The 26,065-nt window shown below is 41.9% G+C and overlaps 1 protein-coding gene across 6 annotated transcripts in view; it reads right to left on the bottom strand.

Annotated features, from left to right (window-relative positions):
* The window catches only part of PROM1 (prominin 1), a 342,522-nt gene that overhangs the window by 22,134 nt on the left and 294,323 nt on the right, over positions 1 to 26,065 (bottom strand). For 5 of the 6 annotated variants that reach the window (XM_029590622.1, XM_029590614.1, XM_029590641.1 and 2 more), the window contains 5 exons: positions 20,355 to 20,408; positions 7,606 to 7,686; positions 7,449 to 7,517; positions 5,877 to 5,969; positions 2,151 to 2,266 (listed from right to left, as the gene is read on the bottom strand). In XM_029590622.1, the coding sequence (XP_029446482.1) occupies positions 2,151 to 2,266; positions 5,877 to 5,969; positions 7,449 to 7,517; positions 7,606 to 7,686; positions 20,355 to 20,408 (413 nt within the window). Of the gene's footprint in view, positions 1 to 2,146; positions 2,267 to 5,876; positions 5,970 to 7,448; positions 7,518 to 7,605; positions 7,687 to 20,354; positions 20,409 to 26,065 lie in introns of those variants that run through there. The other variant, XM_029590660.1, reaches the window with a different exon arrangement.

Genomic DNA, 26,065 nt, shown 5'->3' with positions numbered 1-26,065 from the left:
AGTTTTGGTTCAATCTTACCTGCACACAGCTCTAGTCTGTTCCTGAGTTCCAGTTCACTCTTACCTGCACCCAGCTCCAGTCTGTTCCTGAATTCCAGTTCACTCTTACCTGCACATAGCTCTAGTCTGTTCCTGAATTCCAGTTCACTCTTACCTGCACCCAGCTCCAGTCTGTTCCTGAGTTTTGGTTCACTCTTACCTGCACCCAGCTCCAGTCTGTTCCTGAGTTTTGGTTCACTCTTACCTGCACCCAGCTCCAGTCTGTTCCTGAGTTTTGGTTCAATTTTACCTGCACCCAGCTCCAGTCTGTTCCTGAGTTCCAGTTCACTCTTACCTGCACCCAACTCCAGTCTGTTCCTGAGTTTTGGTTCAATTTTACCTGCACCCAGCTCCAGTCTGTTCCTGAGTTCCAGTTCACTCTTACCTGCACCCAGCTCCAGTATGTTCCTGAGTTCCAGTTCACTCTTACCTGCACACAGCTCTAGTCTGTTCCTGAGTTCCAGTTCACTCTTACCTGCACCAGCTCTAGTCTGTTCCTGAGTTCCAGTTCACTCTTACCTGCACCAGCTCTAGTCTGTTCCTGAATTCCAGTTCACTCTTACCTGTACCAGCTCTAGTCTGCTCCTGAGTTCCAGTTCACTCTTACCTGCACCAGCTCTAGTCTGTTCCTGAGTTCCAGTTCACTCTTACCTGCACCAGCTCTAGTCTGTTCCTGAGTTCCAGTTCACTCTTACCTGCACCAGCTCTAGTCTGTTCCTGAATTCCAGTTCACTCTTACCTGCACCAGCTCTAGTCTGTTCCGGAATTCCAGTTCACTCTTACCTGCACCAGCTCTAGTCTGCTCCTGAGTTCCAGTTCACTCTTACCTGCACCAGCTCTAGTCTGTTCCTGAGTTCCAGTTCACTCTTACCTGCACCAGCTCTAGTCTGTTCCTGAATTCCAGTTCACTCTTACCTGCACCAGCTCTAGTCTGTTCCGGAATTCCAGTTCACTCTTACCTGCACCAGCTCTAGTCTGTTCCGGAATTCCAGTTCACTCTTACCTGCATTCCGTTCCAGGGTTCCTGTTCCATTCTTACTGGCACTCTGTTCCTGAGCTCCAACCTTGCCTGCACACTGTTCCTGAGCTCTGGTCTTGCCTGCCTTCCTCCAGCCTCACCGGACTGCACAAGTCTAGCCCTAGTCTCATCTTGCCATCCTGTGCCACTCTGGAGGTGGTGTCCACCACCTTCCCTCAGCACAGGACCCACAACAGAAGTACATTTAAGAACACTACTATATAGCCACCCTTACAATTTGGAATCTGATATGATTTACAGGAATCAGTGTAAAAGGGACAGTGGGATACAACACATAACCCTGGTGGGTGGGGGGCATTATTTTAAAATGGGGTGTAGCAACAATAGCTGCTTTTTTTTAGAATTCCCAAACAGTCCATTGAAATGAAAACAAGAAATACGAGGTCCATTTCAGGCAACTTTTTTTCCCCTAGGTTTGACACTTAGTCGGACAAAAAGTCAAGATTCATAAATCTCGCCAGTCTGACTGCCCTAGATGTGACCGGATAAGTGTTTAGCTGATGAAAATTGTATTCGGCTATATAAGGAGTGGTCTGTGTCATTCTGGGATGGTGCTGCAATATCCTGCTAAGTTAGTTGGATACTGCCAATTTTCGGTGTTATCCAGCTAATGTAGCTGGATAACATTAGGGAAACGAAAGAGTATTTAACTGGATACATTTAACTGGCTAACTTTCAGATAGCTGGGTATATTCAGCAGCGCACCCACACTGAGAAATAGCGCAGCAAAGTTAGCTGGATAGGTTTACCCAGCTAACATTGTCAGCTGCCCAGTGGCTGAACATGAACCACAATGTATTTTTGGACAAAAAAAAAAATAGAACTAGAAATGGGACCAAAAGAGGACCAAACAGAGCCAAGCAGCTCTTGAAAAGATAAATACCTTATTAAAAAAATAAATAAATGAAACACAGCATTAGTGACAACAAAAACAGTTATCCTTATAAGTTAAAAAAAAAAAAAGTTACATCTATACACAAACCTCACTGTGAAAACTATATAATACATTCGGTATTTGAAGCATTTTACATTTTTTACCAGTTTCAATGCAAAGTCTCTAATACATACTTACTCATCATATACATCTTCTGTATCCATTCTACGATAGAATTTGGCTAATTTTATAGCACAAATTATGGCAGGTATTAGGAAGATGGTAGCAGCTCCCAAACCAAACCAAAAGGTGTTCTAAAATAGAAAGTAAAAATTCCCATGAAGTCCTACACAAATCATTGGCAACTCAGGAGATTTGACTTTTTTAAATCAAGTCCTTTATAGAATCATCCTTATATTACAGTATATAAGCCTTTCTGTCTGCATAATTAACTTCAATAGTGTTCTAAAGAAAGAATTTGTGATGTTCAGTGTGGCACATGCACACGCACTACACACAATTTACTGACAAATATAGCCAAGGGACAGGCAAATTTGTTTACCAAGTGCAGTTTCAAATTATGACATACACATTACTCTGTTTGTGCCGTTAATCTAAGCATACCCAAATTAGCTTTCATCGTGCTCTCATTTACTCCATAGGGCTCAATTCTTCCAAATTTGGGACCTCAAAGCATTTTTGGCAGAAATGGACACGCCATCTTTAGAGAATAAAGTCATTACATCTTTTGTTACAAGGACAGCTACAAAGCCTTGAATATCTCAGAAAATTGGTGAAAATCCAGTTAATGCATATTTTTAGACTGATCCCCAACAGAAATAGCGTAATATATTAGCTTCATTATCCCTTTCCTGATATGTAATCTTGAAATATCAATTCAAAATACAAATTCAAACCACACACAGTTAAATTATATGCTAACCTCAACCAACACATCAGCGAGGTTCAGAACTCTTTTAGGTGAATTTTAAAAGCCCGGCATAGGCCAAGACCGGGTGCATGTCGAGAGGATTTTAAAAGCCGCCCAAATATGTGTGTATCTCCTGCTACATCTACAACTAAAAAATTTACAAAAAGGGGCAGGGCATTGGCGTGTCAGGGCATGGTCAAGAGACGAGTGCAAAAATACGTTCACTGGCACGTGCTGGGATCCCCTGCCGCGTAACTTCTGCTATGGATGATGTGTAAATTTTAAAACAAAACAATTTAGGAAAGTCAATGGGCTTTTAAGGGTCTGTGCTAACAGGGTGAAGGGAAGCTAGTAAACTAGAAGGGTTTAGAAGTCCTATCCCTTAACTGGGCGAACTGGAATGAACTGGGAAAATGGCGAATGGCGTGCATGCCTTGTAAAAATTTCCCACTTATGCGCTAGGTATGAGATTTGAGCACACATGTGTGCATTCATTTAAAACTGAGTGCACATGTATGCTCATCCAGGCTATTTTATAATGTGCACATATTCGCACATATGTTATAAAATGGACGTGTCCTTGGGCATGGGCCAACGAACACTCACATGTGTGCCAGTGCGCCTGTTTAAAAGTTACTATCTTTATAACTATAGGTCCAAAGTCTACTTTTTAGTTTTTATAATACCAGATGTAACATATATCCTCAATAAGAATGCATATCGCCCACTCAACATATGTTCTGATGCACTGAAAATGGCTGATATACTTTTAAAAATATTTATATTGCTGTAAAGTCTTTCAAAAGAACTTGTAATGAAATCCAACTTAACTGACAATCAGTTTCCGACATGAATTCATGTTTTGAAATGACTGCATCAGGAGAATGGAATTAGGTCCTCAATATCACATGCTCTCTCAGGCGCCAAAGTTTTATTTGAATGTTTTCAATGGTTTTTTGTAACATCAGTAAGATGATACCTAGCGCATGAGTAGTCAATGTGGATAAATCATGCTTGCTAATATGTCCTTGCATTATATGTATGTTGTGATATCCTTAAAGGATTGAGGGACATAGTCCAAGGGATGCATGCAGAATATATAAAAAGATGAGAGACGAAAAATGATAGAAAGAGATAGAGTAAGAAATAAGGATTTGGATACTATTTATTTATTTATTTATTTTTAATTTTTATATACCGGTGTTCCTGTATGACATACAAATCACATCGGTTTACAATGAAACATTGAAACAGAGAAAAAGAATTCGTCCGGAGGTGGTACATGGAACAAGGGGTACATAAAACTTGGATAGGGGAAACTATTCTAGCTAAATTATGGATTGGTCCATAAAAATAAACAAACAGTTAACTGTGTAAAGTAATCTGTACAATGATAATGGGGAGTAGATGAAAAATACAGCTTGTGTGAGTAACAATCAGTAATCTGCGGCAGTGAAATACTAGTAGGGTACATTGTACTAGTGTACTAGTGTACTAGTAGGGTACACCGAGGATAAATCTATGTTTTTGTCTCGCTACTCTACTGTCCTTCGTTGATTATTTTATCGCTCTCCAGTTGTTATCTTTTAAAATCTTTCCTGTCTTCCATCTTCCAGGTTTTTGCTCCCTGTTTAATGTAACTTTACCTTCTTCTTAAATTGTTAATTTGGTTTCCCCCCTGTTCCATTGTAAACCGGTACGATAAGACCTTCGTCTTGAGTATCGGTATAGTAAAAGAATTTAAATAAATAAATAAATCAATCAATCGTGCCTAGAACGACCTTAATTAGGTATAAACTAGGTCTGGATAAGAGATCTGGTATATATTTGGTATAGAACAATTTAGGCATCTGCATAGGCAAAAGCAGTTTCCAGCTGAAAAACATGGTCACACAAGGCCTCCCCATTTTTATTTTTGCATCAAACAAGTTTAAAAGATATTTATTTCAAGGAGTTCCATCCAGACTAATTCCTGTTTCAGGGAGAAGTAACATATTTAAGGTCCAAGGGCTCTAGGAGCAAATAAAATATGCATATGAAATTGAATGAATCAAACTTTGTGGGTATGTCTGGGGAACGGAGTCTAGGGGATTATTTATTATATATTTATATGTCTATTATTTATTTATTTGGCATTTTTATATACCGGTATTTATGGGAACATCATATCGGTTTACATATAACTTGTAACAAAAGTACATTGAACGGGGAGAAAGTAACTTGGAAGGGGAGAAGCAGAGCTTAACACAAAAATGTTGCATATATTATTTACAAGCGGCAGCAGATAATTTTTGGTGGCGAGGGGGAGTAGGGGGAGAGAAGAGAAAGGGGGGAGAGGGGTGGAGGATTGGAGCCTTAAAGAAGTGGAGTGGAAGGAAGTGGAGAAGGCAGAGAGATCAGTGCCTAAGGGTATTGCTGTGAGATTGCGGTGGGCGCAGAGTTTAATCTGGGAATGCTTGTTGAAAAAGCCATGGGCCGGATTTTATAAATTAGCGCGAGCGCGTACTTTTGTTCGCGCCCCAGGCCTCTTTGTTGCTCTTCTTTCTGTGTGCTCTAATTTGTTGTGAGCCATGCTTAATATTTTTTTGGTACTATTTACCAAATATCTTTTCCTATAAAAGTTACAAATCAGCTTTTTTCCAATACTTGGCTTTCAGAGCCCAAAATAATTTAGATGAATCAAGCCAATACTAAGAACATAAGAACATAAGAAAATGCCATACTGGGTCAGACCAAGGGTCCATCAAGCCCAGCATCCTGTTTCCAACAGTGGCCAATTCAGGCCATAAGAACCTGGCAAGTACCCAAAAGCTAACTACATACCAGTTTATCTTTGTAGTGATTTATATTTTTCTCTGTTTGACAGTGATGCTATATATTGATATTACCTATAGCCATATATTAAATACAAGCGCTGAAGGCACATTTATTGCATTTATTCCTTGTATGCTTCATAATGCTGACACCATATTGAAAAAGAGGACATTTCTTACCATAGAGTCTACTAAGTAGCTGCATAAAAAGACATCTACTGCTGTATCTATGAAATTGGCAATGGGCTTGCATGCTGCTACATCCATGGCAATCTACAGGAAGAAAATATGTGTTAACATAAAACCTTTACTATAAATGTTTCCGAATTCATATTAACAATTCTACTTATTTTACCATCCAGAAATTCCTGACCTCACAACTTGTTTGTACAACAACTTGTTTATGCTCAGAAAACCAAAGTCTAAAAACAGAAGAATCAGAGGGAAAAATGTTGTGTCCAAACTTGAAAGTTAAACTACTTTTCTGCTAAGCAAACACTTTCAATGGGTTGGAAGGAAAAACGTGACTGTATAAAATGTGCATTGTGAAAATTTTCCCCATGGCTATTAATAATGTTAGCTATCTATATGCAAAGTACAAATTACTGTACCATGGTAGCTGTACTATTCACTAGTCAATACTGTTTGTTGAAGTCAGCTATTTCTTTAGGTAAACTGATTGAAGAAGAATGAAAGAACATACATGTCTTGTATCAAAGGACACCAGATGTGGCATCATGGGTTCTGATGTCAGAGGAAGCCCGAAACAGCATTAAATGGCTCTCATTGCACCGCTGCCCATGTTTAACCTGTTATATATCCAGATTTTATAGAATAAGCTAAATCCCTCAAACTATCCACTTTCTTGTTTATTGGCCTTATTGCTTTCTCATTAGGTCTTATTCCTATATCTCTTTTTCCTTACAAATATTATTTCTTATGGTTTTACAGGCATTTGAAATAAAAGATGTGTACCTTTCATTATGATCAGACTTCATTTTATTTCCCTGGGCCTATGCTTCAGATGCTCTTGATATACTTATGCCATACATATATAAGTGCAATACCTGTATTGGGTTGTAATGCGAATCAGCATTCTAGTATAGCCACCTAGCTTTATGATAGCTGGATATATTCAGCAGTGCAGCCACACCTCTGACTATATGGGCTAAGGAAGCTGGGAAAGTTTATTCTGCTAACCAGCTGAGCTGCACAGCAGTTGAATATGGACCTCCTCAAGCCTTAATCAAATGATGTCCATGTGGAATAGAACTGAAAACCTTCTATCTACCTCCCGTTTGTGACACAACATAATTAATGCATCTTGTGATACTGTCAAGAGGGATAGAAGTGAAGAACGGTCTAAGCAGTAGCAGGCAGACAGATGATTGTATTACCAACAGTAGCAAGCATTTGCACTCTTCCATCAGTGTCTAATCAGTATGCTAATGAAACAGCATGCTTTTACATACAATGAAAATTTCCTTCATGGCTTCTATGAACCAATCCTACTATTTTGACAAAACAGAGTACATTTGTGTGGTGGCCTGGATTTAGATAGGTAGTCATTCACAGAACGTTCAGTCCTGTTTGGAGATATTAAATAAGTTATGCAACTTTCTATTCATATTAAATTCATGACTTATTTACACAGAAAATTAACCATGCTTCTAACTCTCCACGTGTACACATTGATACATTATACTATTCAATGCAATGTAGTTGTATTTTCAATTAAAAAAAACTACTTACAGAATCCTTAAACCATTGAATATACAGCACAAAATAGCCAATAATTGTTTCCATGTACTTCTTTGTTTCCTTAAAAAATAAAGAAAACAACTCAAAATGTGTCCATAACAGTATACTTTGCTATATACAATTCATATGGTTATTATAGGACTTTTACCTGAATGACCACAGAAGAAGCGTTGTCCCTTATGAGCATCTGAGCTGCATCTACAGATGTAATCACGTTTGCTATTTCCCCCTAAAGCAGAACATATATCATGCAGACAACTTTGTTACATTCTGTTTGGCTATTGTAGCAGTGACTTTCACCAACAGGTGTATTTCACTCCTCTTTACTAAACTGCTTTTGCTGCTGTTTTGACTGTGACAGTGACAGATACATTTAATTCAAAACACTGTACAAGAGTAATAGTACCATGAAGAACAGTATCTATCAATTCCTGTCTAAACACAAATTGGAGTACCCAGGCTTAAATTTCAGTGTGGAATGAATTTTACATGATTTTAGGAAAACTCAGTTGTATGATATGGTTGTACACATTAATGTGGTAGATAAAGTACTCTAAAATACTGTATTGATTTCAGTTATTAAATTAACTTAAATATGGAACACTGAAACAAAACTAATACACTGTAATCTCAAAGCATTTACAAAGTATAGATCTCTGTACAATGTATTTATTTAAAATATTTTTTGTCTGTCTATATTGGCTTACACTGTCTTAGGCAAATAAAACTGCAGGATGCCACTACCCAGAGCTCTCCTGTAAGGAGAAGAATTATCAGTATAGTCTGACCAGGGTCTCCTGGCTAAAACAGTTTCAGGAGATCTTAATATGATAGACAGTGTGTGTGAATGAGATGTTGTAGCAAAGGTGAAAATACAGGCAAAGGGTCCCCAAATCCACCTTTCCCTGTGCTATTTTACTCTTAGCGGTTGAAAACATTACACTCCATTAAAGACTGAGAACAGAAGCAATAGGAGTAAGAACTGTCATTTACAACAATCATCTGTTATAGGAAGATGGTATCCCTATCTTCTACAGCTGCATCTCGCCTACCCTACTTATTATTCATTTTATCATTTATGGCCTGCACTTTAAAAGAAAGACCGAGCCCCATTCAGAATCAGATTCTGAAAGAAGACTGGTTTCCCAGTTCAGAATGAGCATTGGTTCATGGTCCCTTCTTTGACAGTGCAGTCACCAAATTAATAATAATAGGTAAGCCCATTACCCTCAACTGTAGAAATACCCTTATCCTCCTGCGCAGGGAGGAAGAGAGGTCCTTCTGACTGGAAGGAGGGAATGTAGTTCTGGGATGGGATATGATCCACCCCACAAGCCAACCTCTTACTCTAGCCCCCCAGCCCCCCCACACGTTAAATTCTTCACTTCCCTATTATGATCCCCTAGCCCCTTAAGCACTCTTACCATTAACATACTCTAATGATGCCCCAATCCATTAAAAAACTTCCATAAAGTCCACAGCTGGCCAAAACACCCCAAATGCTCCATAAAGACTAACACACCTCATTGTCCCTAAAATCACAATATACCTAAATGACTATACCTAAATGACTAACACACCTCATTGTCCCTAAAATCACAATATACCTAAATGTTTTCTAACCCGCTAGAGATGCCCACATGCCTCCAACTAACATACCCCATTGTGCTCCCTAACACACCAAATTACCCCAACCAATTTGTCCACCACTCCACCTCACTGTACTCCCAGAACTCTAACACCTTTAATATGTCCCAATTCACTAATGATACTCACCGTGCCACCAAGTCAACAATCCTACTTTGCCCCCAACCTAACCTCTATGTGCCCACCCAAAACTCTTATATATACCTTAATGTGCCCCCAACCTACTAATAAAGTCCACTATGTCCAACAACCCATTACGCTCTCCCACACTATTTTCTGAAAGCTTGGTTTTTATACTCTTCTTTATCAGCTATTTTTATTCTAGTCAGAGCTGGAATTTGTGGTCAGTCTAAAAAACCCACAAGTACTGCCTGGAGAATACATCAATTAGTTCAACTCGATGTTGAAGATACATCTGTGAAGTGCACGTAGTATATATATATTTTTTTCATTATTATTACATATATATTTTCTCTTCTTTCTGAAGTTTAACGACTGAACCCACCTCACAGAGATAGTCAACATCTGCTTTTTGTCCACATACGGTAATTTCTTGTAGATCAGTTTTAGGTCTCTGTCTCTGTCTCTTTCTCTCTTTGCACACACACACACACACACACACACACACACTTATATATATAAACTTAGCAGAAAGCCGTAAAAGCTGAGTGGAGGGGGATAGGCTTGAGTTCAGCTGACCAAGAATGTCTATGGTGATCAAAAATATATTAGAGACTGTCACAAAAGAGATATGCACAAGGAGGTAATATGGACAAACAGATATGAACTCAGCATTCAAGCTGCAAAATGTCAAACACATTAGCTGCAGACTAACTTCTCCTGATTTCTGATCCAAAAACCCCCAACTGCTTTACACAGGAGCAGGAGACTTATCAAAATTCAGACCCTCTCCATTGGGAAGTGTCAATCCTGCTAACATACTCCCACCTGCCCTACTGGAACACCAAGTCTGAGAGACCACTGTGACCATAAAAATTAAGGGCACTGTGGGATAGCCAAGTAACTTTCATAGGTTGAAGGCAGGAACCACACTGATTCTAGTCTTTCTTCTTGCAACTTTTAACTTTATTACCCATATCAATTTAAAAAAAACATTAGATTACCTACCTTCCAGCAATGTATTTATACCATAGCTGTCCCAAAGAGGGTTCAGGACCTGGCTTCTCCTGGAGATGTGGGGTCTCCCTGTTCCCAGCTGGGCTTCACCTCTTATTCTCCCCAGTATGTTCCCACCCACAGAGCTCTCTCCCTCTATGGGATTTAAGGTGGACTAGACCTCTAGTCTGGACCCGCCAGATTAAGGTGGAGTAGTAGGGCCACTCCTTTACAAAGCCTTCCCCTCAACACAAACCCATTGGGCCGAGTGTCTTTGCTACCCCTGGATCCCATCTAAGAAAGTGACACCATTCACCAAGACCTTCTTTCTGGCCTCTGCCAGCTAGATTCTGGGTTAGGGTTATAGGGTTAGACTCACCCCCCTCTCCTTAGGGTTACCCCAAATACCATGATTATCACCACCCACTGTGCCCTTTGCCCAGTGTCTACCCTAGTCCTTGAAAGGAGTCTTTTGTTGCCCTGGGTTCCACTCCTCCTCCAGCCAGACTCTCTAGACTCTATTTATATATAGACTCCGCTGCTAGAATACTCACAAATACCTGCAAAAAAGATCATATCACCCCCATCCTCAGAGATCTTCACTGGCTCCTCATCTCCTACCGTATCATCTACAAAACCCAACACAACCATCTCCTACCGTATCATCCATAAAACCCTACACAACCAGAGCATGCACTGGCTAAATGACTCCATACAATTCCACACCCCTAACAGACTAACCAGATCCTCCTATAAAGGCATTCTATGCATACCCTCACCTAAACTTTCCCACCTTACTACCACAAAAGAACGTGCACTCCATTGCAGGTCCATCTTCCTGGAATTCCATGCCACCCAATCTCCAACAAGAACAGTGCACTCAGAAATTCATGAAAAAACTCAAAACCTGGCTCTTCAAACAAGCTTATGCCTAGTCCATAATTACTTGATTAATATCTTGTTTGATGCCTAATTCATTGTTTTTATAACCTCACAGTTGTTTCACCTCCCTCATTGTTCTCATATTGTTATCTTATTGTTACTTTCCTTTCTCTTAAAATTCCTTAACTCTGTTTTTGTTATCAATGTTACAGTTTCATGTACCTTTCTTTTCCTGTTAATTCAGTTCTATGTAAACCAACATGATGTACCTAGGAATGCCGGTATAAAAAAACCCTAAATAAATAAATTTGTATGTTTCATGGTGGCTTTCACTCTTTTTCCTTTTTTACCATGGCATTTTCTGCCTTCTTTGCACCATCTTCATCTGTACCACCATGCTCTGGCCATTCTGCAGAGATTGCCTCTGGGTACTCTACACATTTCCTTCTGGCCTCTCTATAGTATCTTCCTCTGGCATCTCTGCAGTGCTTCTATCTGACCTCTTTGCAGCACCTTCCTCAGACCATTCTTCAGTGCCTCTCTCTGGCCACCCTGCAGCGTCTCTGTTGGACCACTCTGCTGCATCCCTCTCTGGCTCCTCCATGCTGCCTTCTAGGGATGTGAATCGTTTTCCATATCGTCTTAACGATAGAAATCGTGTGGCAGGGCAAGAAAATCATCTTAGGCACGATTTTTTAGTTAAAAAATCGTTAAAAATCGTTTTTTCCGATTAGTGCGCACTAACTCGAGTTAGTGCGCACTAACGGGAGTTAGTGCGCACTAACTGGGAGTTAGTGCGCACTAACTGAAAATGATACAATTTGACACTTTTCAGGTCAGTTAAGGTCAGTTTAGGAATGAATATGTATTCCTATTGGCTGCCCTCTTATTTATTCATGTTACCAAGTTTCCTACTGACAGTATATGGGGGATGGGAAATGGAAACAGTTGGTAGCTTGACAAAACAAGTAATGTGATCAGTCAATGTGACTAGAACTTGTGCCCTAACCCTGATACCAGGGGTATTGTGATCTCCTGCACACAGTGCCCTATCCCTATTAATACCAGGAGTGTTGTGATCTTCCTGCACACAGTGCCCTATCCCTAATACCAGGGGTGTTGTGATCTTCCTGCACACAGTGCCCTATTCCTGATACTGGGGGGTGTTGTGATCTTCCTGCACACAGTGCCCTATTCCTGATACCGGGGGTGTTGTGATCTTCTTGCACACATCCCGATATCAGGGATAGGGCACTGCATGCAGGAAGATCACAACACTCCTGGTATTAATAGGGATAGGGCACTGCATGCAGGAAGATCACAACACTCCTGGTATTAATAGGGATAGGGCACTGCATGCAGGAAGATCACAACACCCCTGGTATCAGGGATAGGGCACTGTGTGCAGGAAGATCACAATACCCCAGAGGAGTGAGGGTCAGGCAGCTCCCCCCTGTCTGTGAAGCCAGCCTCTCACTAGTAATGCAGGGAGGGAGCTGTCTCAGACTTCACCATCCTCCCCCCCCCCCTTACCCACACACCATTCACTAGCTGGGACATGGGGGAAGTCAGGAGTGAGGGTCAGGCAGCTCCCCCCTGTCTGTGAAGCCAGCCTCTCACTAGTAATGCAGGGAGGGAGCTGTCTCAGACTTCACCATCCCCCCCCCCCCCCTCACCCACACACCATTCACTAGCTGGGACATGGGGGAAGTCAGGAGTGAGGGACAGGCAGCTCCCCCCTGTCTATGAAGCCAGCCTCTCACTAGTAATGCAGGGAGGGAGCTGTCTCAGACTTCACCATCCTCCCCCCCCCCCCTCACCCACACACCATTCACTAGCTGGGACATGGGGGAAGTCAGGAGTGAGGGTCAGGCAGCTCCCCCCTGTCTGCAAAGCCAGCCTCTCACTAGTAATGCAGGGAGGGAGCTGTCTCAGACTTCACCATCCTCCCCCCCCCCCCCTCACCCACACACCATTCACTAGCTGGGACATGGGGGAAGTCAGGAGTGAGGGTCAGGCAGCTCCCCCCTGTCTGTGAAGCCAGCCTCTCACTAGTAATGCAGGGAGGGAGCTGTCTCAGACTTCACCATCCACCCCCCCCCCCTCACCCACACACCATTCACTAGCTGGGACATGGGGGAAGTCAGGAGTGAGGGACAGGCAGCTCCCCCCTGTCTGTGAAGCCAGCCTCTCACTAGTAATGCAGGGAGGGAGCTGTCTCAGACTTCACCATCCTCCCCCCCCCCCCTCACCCACACCACCATTCACTAGCTGGACATGGGGGAAGTCAGGAGTGAGGGTCAGGCAGCTCCCCCCTGTCTGTGAAGCCAGCCTCTCACTAGTAATGCAGGGAGGGAGCTGTCTCAGACTTCACCATCCTCCCCCCCCCCCCCTCACCCACACACCATTCACTAGCTGGGACATGGGGGAAGTCAGGAGTGAGGGTCAGGCAGCTCCCCCCTGTCTGCGAAGCCAGCCTCTCACTAGTAATGCAGGGAGGGAGCTGTCTCAGACTTCACCATCCTCCCCCCCCCCCCCCTCACCCACACACCATTCACTAGCTGGGACATGGGGGAAGTCAGGAGTGAGGGTCAGGCAGCTCCCCCCTGTCTGTGAAGCCAGCCTCTCACTAGTAATGCAGGGAGGGAGCTGTCTCAGACTTCACCATCCTCCCCCCCCCTCACCCACACACCATTCACTAGCTGGGACATGGGGGAAGTCAGGAGTGAGGGGTCAGGCAGCTCCCCCTGTCTGTGAAGCCAGCCTCTCACTAGTAATGCAGGGAGGGAGCTGTCTCAGACTTCACCATCCTCCCCCCCCCCCCCCTCACCCACACACCATTCACTAGCTGGGACATGGGGGAAGTCAGGAGTGAGGGTCAGGCAGCTCCCCCCTGTCTGTGAAGCCAGCCTCTCACTAGTAATGCAGGGAGGGAGCTGTCTCAGACTTCACCATCCTCCCCCCCCCCCCCCTCACCCACACACCATTCACTAGCTGGGACATGGGGGAAGTCAGGAGTGAGGGTCAGGCAGCTCCCCCCTGTCTGCGAAGCCAGCCTCTCACTAGTAATGCAGGGAGGGAGCTGTCTCAGACTTCACCATCCTCCCCCCCCCCTCACCCACACACCATTCACTAGCTGGGACATGGGGGAAGTCAGGAGTGAGGGTCAGGCAGCTCCCCCCTCTCTGTGAAGCCAGCCTCTCACTAGTAATGCAGGGAGGGAGCTGTCTCAGACTTCACCATCCTCCCCCCCCCCCCTCACCCACACACCATTCACTAGCTGGGACATGGGGGAAGTCAGGAGTGAGGGTCAGGCAGCTCCCCCCTGTCTGTGAAGCCAGCCTCTCACTAGTAATGCAGGGAGGGAGCTGTCTCAGACTGGTATCAGGGTTAGGGCACTGTGTGCAGGAAGATAACAACACTCCTGGTATTAATAGGGATAGGGCACTGTAAGAGATGACTGTAGTAGATTGAATAAAGATCTGATGTTTCTGCTCTCCTCACACCAAACAAAAACAACACACAAGCAGAGAAGCCCTTCTTACAAAGCTGAGCTAGTGAGTTAAGTAGGAGGAAACGTAAACATACTGGTGCCAGTGTGGCTACTTAAAAAATACACTTACCAACAATCAATTACATATATTTGAACTGTGTACAGTTCCAGCCAGGACCACCTTTCTAAAATGCACAGTGATTGGCAAATTCAACATGCACTAGCATTTCAGGTGCCTGCTAACAAAAATAATAAACAAACAAGTTCTAGTCACGTGAGTGCTGATCATTACATTACTTTTTTGTCAAGCTTCCAACTGTTTCCATTTCACATCCCCCCAACCATATTGGTAACATCAATAGATAAGAGCACAGCCAGCCAATAGGAATACATACATACATATTCATTCCTAAGTGACCTTTACTGACCTGGGAAGTGTGAACACTTTGTTTCATTTTCTGTTGGTGTTCGTTAGTTTCCAGTTCCATTTCTTATCCCCCCAACCATCACCTCAGTGGTAACCTTGGTAATATCAATAGATAAGAGGGCAGCCAGCCAATAGGAACACATATTCATTCCTAACTGACCTTCAGTGACCTGGAAAGTGTTTATTTGTATCATTTTCAGTTAGTGCGCACTAAATCGAGTTAGTGCGCACTAACGGGGAGTTAGTGCGCACTAACTCGAGTTAGTGCGCACTAACACGATTTAACGATTTTTAACGATAAATCGTTAGAATTTCTATTGTATCGTGTTCTATAACGATTTAAGACGATATAAACATTATCGGACGATAATTTTAATCGTTGAAAAACGATTCACATCCCTACTGCCTTCCTTAGACCAGTCTATGCTGCTTCCAACAGGTTACTCTATGCTACCTCCTTATTCAGGCCAGGCTGTAAAGCTGCACCATCATCATCTCAGTCACAGTTTCTGTAGGTTCATTCACCTGAGTCCTATTCTCTTTTCTTGCACTTTGCTGTGCCTGTCCTTGCCACTCAGACTTTTCTTTGGCCACCTGTTCCCGTGGTGTGGTCACTGATTCCATGCCAGTTTTTCCTGCCAGACCATCCACAGGCTCTGTTCTGGCTTCAGCACACTTGCACTGCACTTTTGTCCATCTGGAGGGTAAAACATCAAACCTGTGATTTATATTGCTGATGTGCTTCCTCTGCTTCTAGCTCTACTTCTGCCAGACTAGCAGCTATGTGTGCCCAGCTTGTTTCCAACTCTTTCTCAGCATTTATCCAGAAAATCTGGCTCCTTATAGCACAATCCTGTAGTTGCCTCTGTTCTTCCATGAAGCTTTGACACAGAGCTTGGGTTTCTAGTTCAGTCATGTTTTCTCTAGAGCAGAGTAGCTGGCTTGCTACTGGAAGGCCACACCCTGTTTCAATACTCACACCAACTCTGGCAGCTTCACTTTCTGCAGGGCCATGCTCCATTCAAACACAGTCTCTCTGCACAAACTGTTTCTCTCTTTTTTTCTGTTAAAAGGTAAAAGGAAAAAACCCCTGCATATCCATCTGCTAACGCACTATGTTCCCTCACTAAACAAGTGGAGCTTATCTCCTTACTTGCACACAAACTTTTACAGCCAAGTTGTCCTTCAGACCTCAAACACTGCTCTATGTATTAAAGGAAAAAAAATATTTTTTTTCTTTCTGTGCTCCTCCCTGAGCCAGTCTTTTAAAATCCTCAGTAGTTTGTCCACAAGTAACAACTTTGCTTCTTTTGCACCCTTACAGACTCGGTTTCTCTCTGTGCAGCTGCATAGAGGAGTAATTCCTGAACTGACACCATATATGGAATAACTGAGTAACTTTCAAAGGCTGAAGGCAGGAACCACACCGACTCCAGCCTTTCTTCTTGCAACTTTTAACTTTATTACCCTTATCAATATATAATAACAATAGACTGCCTACATTCAAGCTGTGTACTTACACCAGAGAAGGTACAGGAACTGGCTTCTCTGGAGACACGAGGGCCCCACCATTTCTAGCTGGGCTCCGCCATTTAATCTGTCCAGCAGGTTCATACTAGGGATATGCATTTGTTTTAAATGAATTTGCAAATGTGATGAATAAGGGCAATTCATTTCATTTGGAGGGATCATGAAACAAATTGAGGGGCCCCTGAGTGAAATGAACCTTGTTTCTGTAATTTGTTTAAAATGTGTGGTTGGGCCTAGGCCTGAGACCAGTGCCTCAACTAGGGCATAGGCCAAGGCCTAAAGCAGGGCCGCAGTAGGCCCAAGCATGACACCCGGCCCTTTGCCTAGGCCTGGGTGATGTTGGGGCCTTGGCCAAGACCTGAGCACTTGAACACTTACTTGATCAATCAGGTATCCGAGGAAGTGGCCAGGTATCCGGAGAAGTCTCCCGATGCTTGGGCCTTGGTTCAGGCCCAATGTCAGGGCACTGCATGGAGTCCGGGACCCAACATCTGGGCCTTGGCATAGACGAGAGCCTGGGCCCAGGCCTGACAACATGACCTGGCCTGGAGGTCAGGTCCTGACACTAGGACTTCAGCCCAGACCCAGGCCAGATGCCTGGGCCTCGGCCTTGGTGCTCTGAGGATCACATTCTCTTCTTTCTTCTTTAATAGATGCCATCTGCTGGGGTCGTACTGGATTTAACTCCAGCACATCTTCCCCAGTGAATAGCACATTTTTAATGTACGGCATTGTCGTACAATGCTGTATAGCAAAATGGTGCCCTCGGCCTGGGCCTAGGCATCACCGGCAGATCCCCATTGGATTGGGTAAGTCGTGGCCAGTGGGATCCTGGCCCTAGCATTTTTCCAGCTGGAAGGGATGGGTGGTGGCAACAGGAGTTTTTTTGATTTTTTTTTTTTAATGTTTAGTTTGTTTTTTTAAATGAATGAAATGAATCAAACATTCTGCAAAATTAAATTTATGGTGAAAAAAACACCTGAAAAAAAAACCCAAAAAAACCCCCAAATTTTTTTATCCCTGTACACCCCTAGTTCCCACCCACATGAGCTTTTTCCCTTTATGGGATTTAAGGTGGACCAGATCTCTAGCCTGGTCTCACACAGATTAAGGAGGGGTAATAGGGCTACTCCTTTACAGGTAACCCTACTAATAAAAGATACATTTGGAGGTCCTTTTACACTATCATTTAACACACTGTCTTTTTTAACCCTGATGTTTTGACTATCTAGTTTAGTATATCTTATTATCTTATTTCTTTGTAATTAATCAGTGCTAAAAGCTTAGAGACAAATATTTAAATAAACATATAAAGGATTACTTAATTAGCTAGGATTAGCCAGATAACTTATCGGAGATATTCAATGGGATAAATGGCCTTCTGAATATCCCTGAATAAAGTTATCTGGGTAAATCTATCTGGACAACTTTGAAATCTACCTGGACAACTTTGAATATGGCCGGTTAGGGTGCCTGAATACCCACAAAATTGACAAGCCCAAGCCAGGAGGTGGTAGAATCTTACCGTGCTCCTGGAAACAAGTTTTGCTCTGATAGCTATGCTGCTGGCTTACGCTTTCAGAGTACTGCTGGATACTGCCAGAAGGTCTGCAGTATATGCTACCAGCCTTATTGTCAGAATAACTATGTACGCCGGGAGCATGGTAACACTACCATCTTTCAGCTTGAGGATTGTGGTAGGGTTCTGGATGGGACAGGAGAGGGCCTGGAGACACTTCTACTTTGATGTATTTTTTAGTTTAATACTCATTTGCCTTTCGTGACATTTCAAAGCCACTTAACATTTAGGTCCTGTAGGTGTTTCCCTGACCCCAGAGGATGAGATACTTGTCCAGTGTCATAAGGAGTGAATCTGGGCAATATCTGGGGAGTGGGCCACAGGTCTGGAAAGAGGTGACCTGAGCATAACCTTATATCTTAACACTGGAGGATTGGGTGGGAGGGAAGGAGATCCTAGTATTGCACATTTTGCTTTATCTTATAGCAGGAAAGGAAGGGGAATCCCATGGGGACTGTTGGGACCCTGCATACAGGCAATACTGGGAAACTCCTCTCTCTCCTCTCTCTCCTTTCACAAATTGGCATCACCAGCACTGCCTTATCCTGGATACAATCATTCCTGAAAGATAGGACTTACAGTGTCAAAGTGGGACACCATACGTCAAAACCTAGAAATCTGTCACAAGGTGTCCCTCAAGGATCCTCACTTTCCTCAACTCTTTTCAATGTATATCTATCTCCACTCTGTAATCTACTGAAGAAATTGGATCTCCGGCATTTCATATACGCCGACGATGTCCAGATCATTATTCCAATCAAGGATTCACTTGCTAAGGCCATGGAAACCTGGGAATCAGCACTTACTGAAATAAAAAATCTACTCATGGAAAACTTTCTTGCAATCAACACCAACAAGACTGAACTACTCATTATAACACCACACAAGAACACTTCAACTAACATGCAACATGATCCCTCCTCAACAACAGACCATACCAAGCTAAAGCAGGTCTGCAGCCTTGGGGTCATTATTGATAATCATCTTACTTTGAACAATTTCATCTCAACCACAATCAAGAGTGGCTTCTTCAAGTTACATACTTTGAAAAGAATTAAACCATTATTACATCCTCAGGACTTCCGGACTGTGTTACAAGCCACAATTCTACCAAAGATTGACTATTGTAATGCACTACTACTGGGTCTCCCTAAAAGCACAATTCAACCTCTTCAGATGTTGCAGAATGCCGCTGCTCGTTTAATTACTAATACTCGACGGCATGAACATATCACTCCAGCACTCATGTTCCTACATTGGCTACCCGTATCCTTCAGAATTACTTTTAAAGTTCTCTCACTCATCCACAAATCAATTCACAACCAAGAGATGCAATGGTTCTCTGATCAGCTCATTTTTCGCACCTCCAACAGACCAATTAGAAATATTCACCAAGCGAAATTAGCTGTCCATCCACTAAAACACATCAAACACGTTTCCACCATAGACCGATCATTCTCCATAGCGGGTATCAAAATCTGGAACAACATGCCGTTAGACCTGCGTCTTGAATCCTGTCACAAAACCTTCAAACAAAACCTTAAAACATGGTTGTTTGAACAAGCATTCACTCTATGAATCTCATCTAACCTAAAAATTCAGCTATCCCTTATTATTCCTCACTGGCTCCAAATTCTTTTCCTCGCATTTTGTATTTACATTCTGCTATTCCATACCCCCCCACTGTTACTCAATTTAGGCTATTGTATGCAATGTGACATTGGTCTCGCTGCTGACAGTTAATTTGCTCCTGCGAATACATGGTTATTTATATTTTATTGTTTGATATTTTAATGATGTATGCATATTATCTTTAAAACCCTTGTTTCTGTAAAGCCTGTTGCTGTCAAACGTTTTACTGTTTTTTAAACTGTTACATGTAAAGCCTGTTGCTAATTTATTGTTTCACTGTAAACCGAGGTGATGTATGTCTATACGTACCGCGGTATAAAAGAATCTATAAATAAATAAATAAAATAAATAAAGCAGATGAAAAGCAAGGTAACCCTGATAAATGTATTCAGGTAACTTTAGCCACTTTATTCAGCTTGAGACTTATTCCACTGAATGTACTAACTGAAGTTACTCAGTTAACTTTAACCATTCACCAGCTTACTGAATATGAGAGACTGCACAATGACACTGTAATACAAATAAACTCAAGTAAAACAAATACTATAAACATATAGATATATTTACTTTTATAGATAGGGGAAAACCTACCGGGAACTCTGGTGCTGTCCTCTGTAATAACCGGATACTCTGATTTAAAATGCTCTGGAAAACCAAATTTACATATTAATATAAGTAAGCTCACTTTAAATGTTTATTTCATCACCTAAAACCAATGGCCGGCAGAAGTGTACCACAAAAGCAATCTGCTGATGGAAAACTGGTAACAGTCTATTTTCAGGGCAAGGGATAGAGAATCCCAAACATACACACAGTAAGATACATGAATGCACAGTCTAGCTGAGTGATACTCAACCACCGTCATGGAGTGAACCATGTTAACTAGACTGTAAGCTCCAGGCAGTAGGAATTGCCTCTTATGTATCTGTGCAGTGGTGCGTACACCTAGTAGCACTTTAGAAATGTTAAGTAGTAGATGTCCATAACTTACTGATAAATAGATTAAATGAGATTGGTATTGAGGATACAGTACTAAGTTGATTTAAATCCTTTCTAAATGATAGACCTCAGCAGGTCCACTTTGACAATTTTGCATCTGAAACTTGGCAGTTGTACTCTGGAGCTCTGCAGGGCTCAGTAGTGTCACTAATCCTTTTTGACATCTATACGGCACCTTTGGCAGAATGCATTTTCAATCTGATGTAAATTTACATTTACATTAATTTTAATTAAATGTATCTGCATTCATTATTTAGAAATTGATTCAATGGAGTCAGTGCATACAAATCTATTTCATTCATATTCATTGTGGATATTCTGAAAACCAGGCCTGTTTGTGGCTCTTGAGGACTGGATTTGGCCACCCCTTCATTAGAGCGTAATTTCTTCACCTGTTTATTCCTATCTCACTAGTACTACTCACTAGTATCTACAGCTTCTACTATAATTGCAGTTGTCTCTCCTTTGAATATTGGGCTTCCAGAGACTTAACAGCTCAACCAGGCACTGCTGTCTATATGGTTATTCTTGATACCCTGGCATACTCAGTGAGTTTGAACTGTTCAATTTTTTAATGTTATTTGGTATTCAAAAATTGAGTTCTTTGGGATTTGAAGATAAGAAAGGAACACTGACTGCTTAGCAATTCAAGCAAGAATATACAATTGTGACTTAGTTAAAATATTGCCGCCTGTCTGCTTTCTGGCATGTAGTCCAGGGATCAAATTATGCCATGTCTGAAAAATGTACATTGGCTACCAATGCTTTGTGGCCAAATTTAAATTATCCTTGACTCAGACAGCTTTGAATAAAGTTGCTGCTGGATATTTACTAGATCAGGTGTAGAATTATGTATCAAAATGGGTGTCAGGATCAGCACAGGGAGCTCTTCTTCAAATCTCACCTCTTTCTAAGGCAAAATTAAAGACAATATTAAATAGGGCCTTGTTATGCATAGTTCCATATTTGTGGGAATAGTGTATCATTGAAGGTGTGTTTGAATAGAGACTATCTTAAATTCTGTAAATTAACTACAGCCTGGCTTTTTTACTCTGGCTTTTGAGTGTGCCACCATTTTTTAGTTGCTGTAATAGAAAAACAATTGTGTTAGTAATCTTTATTTTTTAGCTTTTACAATTTTCTATGTCATCTCCATTTTTTGCTTTTTATCTGTTTATTTATATTATTATCTCATTTTGTGTTTATTCTTGATGGCCTACATTTGTTGCATTAACATTCTATTTTAGGATTTTGTTGGTTATGCTGATTTTAGTGATTTCATTTATTATGTTATACCATTTGATTATTCTGTTTTGTAAGTTGCTTTGAACATCTGTGGAAAAGCGATTGAAAAGTGAATAAATAAATACATATAACTAGTAATATTAACCACAATCTATGACTAAAAAGCAATACTTCATGATAGCTATTAAACATTAAGTTAAAGAATTCTGAATCAAGCATGTGCCCTTCTTATTTTCTCAAGTGGTTAAATGCTCATTGATAGTACCTGTACATTCCTGGTCCTACAGTAAAGTTTTAGCAGCTAAGAATGTCTACGTTATACTTAAAAAACTGCTATGATAATTATTATCATTAGATCCAATGGTTGACTATACCGGGGACTTATTACTCAAAATGTAATAACCTATTTTGTGGTGTTTTCAAAGTACTAAGGCCTGGATTTTCTAAGGTCGGTGGTAACGGGGGACGGGGAGGCGGGCCTGTGAAAGCCGGCAGCAATTGCACCTCTGTGGTGCGATCGCTGCCGGCTTTCGCACCCAATAGCGCCACCGTGAAAGGTGGTGCTATTGGGTGCGTTGTTGGCAGCGATAAGGTGTCCTACTTTTTTGCCATCAGCGAAGTCGTCACCGAGCTCGCCCCGATTCCTCCCCTTCCGGTGCAGACTCCACCCCGATTTAGGCATGAAATACTGACATCCTGATGTTCTACATGTTATCATGTGATTCTGGTGGAGTATCACTGTTCTCGTTATATCTGGATTAGCACTATTAATTTACTTGACTGGAAGTATTGTAAAAGAGGTATACTCAATCTTTTGCCAAATCAAAAGATTATACCATTTTAAATACCATGCATAACAGTTATGGTTGAAATACAAATGCTTACCCTAGCTTTAATATATTTCTTCAGAATCAGTTTAGAAAGAAGAGACATAAAATAAAGTTGAGAATAAGAATAAATCAGAAAAGAAAGGACACAGGAAATGAAAATATAAAACAAGACACCAGAACCAAAATTCTAATTTTAAGAGGTCTAAGCCCTTTTCCAACAATACTGCTACAGAACAATTAAAGAAGCAATACATCAGACAGAAATAACAGTATGGAAATATCCACAATGTCAACATTAACATAAAATTATGTGGCTGCTATGTTAGTCCACATAGATTCCTAAAAATAAGGTTCAACAAACAATATCTTTTTCTAGGACTACCTTAGTACATTTAGGACTAGTTTTTGAATTATAGTCTCTTCATTAGATCCACAGCCTGATGAAAGGAATACAATTTTTGACAGCCAGTCATAAATGTATTAAGTCCAGTCCTAGAAAAAAGTATCAACAAATCTTGTTTGTTGACCCTTATTTCTACATATTACGACAGAAATTCATCAAAATATTCCAAGTAGACAAGAAAAAAAAAGCCAATATCTGGGAAAACAAGAGCATGGTAACAGGTGAACATACTACTGTATTAAACACATCTTCTATATGCATTGTGAGGAAATCAGATTTCTGTTGGGCTTTCAGATTTACAAGGAGTGAATTTATTCCAGTAAACATAATCTACAATATGTTTAGCATGCCGATAAAGTCTCTGCCTTTACTTTTTACCAGTGAATATTAGAAGCAGGTTCCTAATTGACTCACATAAGCGTATGGCATTATTGTTCCCAACAATGAGAAATTCGGAGCTAATGGCAGTTGTAAAGAGGCACCTAATTCTGGTATTCACAACCCCTTCAAAAAAACACAAAAAAGGGGGTTAAATTAGCCCAAGTTTGAAACTTGTGAGTAGTAGCACCAATTGTGAAGGCTTCAAACCTGGATATTGTCCATTTACACATCTTTCAGATACATTCATTATTCAATAATCTTTCTTAAAAATTTAAAGTCAAAAGTATATTTTACATTTACTTATCTCATATTTGAGCATTCAGGCTCTTAAAGAATTTCCATGGGAAATTTTAATATCAGTAGTAGAAAAGGTTTAGAGATTGATGTGATAGAACAGGAAAGGGAGAAGGGGGAGGATATGGCCTGGGAGAGAAAGCCAATAAAGCACTATTAACAATCCGATCGGTAAAAACAGCGAAACTAACACAAGTCAGAGAGAGAGCACTATCCTTGCCCGGTCCAACATTATGGAACACATTGCAACTAGAGACAAGATTACAGAGTGACCCAAATATTTTCAAAAAAGTCTAAAAACCTGGCTATTCAGAAAAGCATTTCATAATGAGAACAGCGAATGAAAAAACTCAGTACAAGGTTACTGAGATGAGTGGTCCCACAACTTTTATTTTATTTTATACTCAATAATTAAGTTAGAGAACTCCAGCTTATGCATAACCTTTGTATGATTACCATATTAATCATATATGTGGACTAGATCCATGCCACATTTCTTATACTTTATTTTATACAAACATGTACTGACATTATAATGGCACTTTTGTAAATTTCATTTGTAACCAAACCAAATATATGTGCCCATATGTAAACCGTTGTGATGGTGCATTACTAAACGACGGTATATAAAAGATTTTAAATAAATAAATAAATAAATAAATACTTTTCACTTTTACATTTTTAAAAAGATGACTGAATCACGAATGTGTCTGAAAGATGCACAAATGGATAAAACTTGATGATTGGTACTACTCAGTGGCGTAGCCACGGGTGGGCCTGGGTGGGCAGGTGCCCACCCAACTTAGACCCAGGCCCACCCAACTGGCACCGGAACTGCAAGGCTGTCGCGGGATCCCATCCCCGCGACAGCGAACAAGAGAACCCACGCCTCGCGCGCCATCACGGCACACGTGGGGCAGCGCTGCTGCGGCCGCATGGCCAACCGGTCTTCCTGTTCGGGGGGGAGCGGAAGCGCCGCGCGCAACTTCCGCTTCCTCCCCCAGAGCAGGAAGATCAGCTGCCTCTCCTGCTGCCACCCATTCTCCTGCTATCTTCGGACCAAACGGCCTGCCGAACTTCCTGTTTGGGGGAGCGGAAGCGCCGCGCACAGCTTCCGCTTTCTCCCCCAGAGCTGGAAGATCAGCTGCCTCTCCTGCTGCCACCCGTTCTCCTGCTATCTTCTTCGGGCGTCGGGCCGTACTGCGCGCCGATCTTCCTGCTTGGGGGGAGGGTGGAAGCGGACGTTGTGCGCTGCGCTTCCGCTCCCCCCCCCCCCCCCCGACAGGAAGTTCGGACGCCCGAAGATAGCAGGAGTCCGGTGGCAGCAGGAGAGGCAGCTGATCTTCCTGCTCTGGGGGAGAAAGCGGAAGCTGTGCACGTGCTTGAATGTGTATGTGTGGATGAGAATGGGAGTGTGTGTGGGTGAAAACTGGAGCCTGGGTGTGTATGTGGGTGAGAATGGAAGCTTGAATATGTGGGTGAATGGGAGCTCGAATGTGTGTATGTGTGGTTGAGAATGGGAGCCTGGGTTTGTGGGTGGGTGAGAATGGGAGCTTGAATGTGTGTATATATGGGTGAGAATGAGAGCCTGGGTTTGTGTGGGTGGGTGAGAATGGAAGCTTGAATATGTGGATAAGAATGGGTGCTTGAATGTGTGTATGTGTGGGTGAGAATAGTACCTTAAATGTGTATATGTATGGATGAGAATGGGAGCTTAAATATGTGTGGGTGAGACTGGGAGCATGGGTTTGTGGGTGGGAATAGGAGTCTGGGTGAGAATGGGTGCCTGGATGTGCGTCTGTGTGTGCATAAGAATATAAGCCTGGGGAGGGGTGAGAAAGTGAGAACTTGAATGTGAGCTTGTGGGGGGGGGGGGGGGGGGGGAGAGCATATGAGAGTGACAGCTTGAGTGTGTGAGAGGGAGTCTGTGAGAGAAAGCGTGTATGTGTGTGTGTGTGTGTGTGTGTGTGGAAGGGAAGAAGACAGTAATAGGAGAAAGACACTGAAAAGGAATTAGGAAATGAGCTATAAGGGAAAAAATGGGAAAAAGAAACCAGGACCAACTGATTAGAAAAATACAAAGATCAGACAACAAAGGTAAAAATATATATCTATATTTTGAGATGTTAGCAATTTAAATATAAGCAACA

This window comes from Rhinatrema bivittatum, chromosome 1 (assembly GCF_901001135.1).
Source record: "Rhinatrema bivittatum chromosome 1, aRhiBiv1.1, whole genome shotgun sequence".
NCBI classification, from domain to species: domain Eukaryota; kingdom Metazoa; phylum Chordata; class Amphibia; order Gymnophiona; family Rhinatrematidae; genus Rhinatrema; species Rhinatrema bivittatum.
Note: the sequence above shows the minus strand (reverse complement) of the source record. Positions and strands in the feature narration are given on the sequence as shown.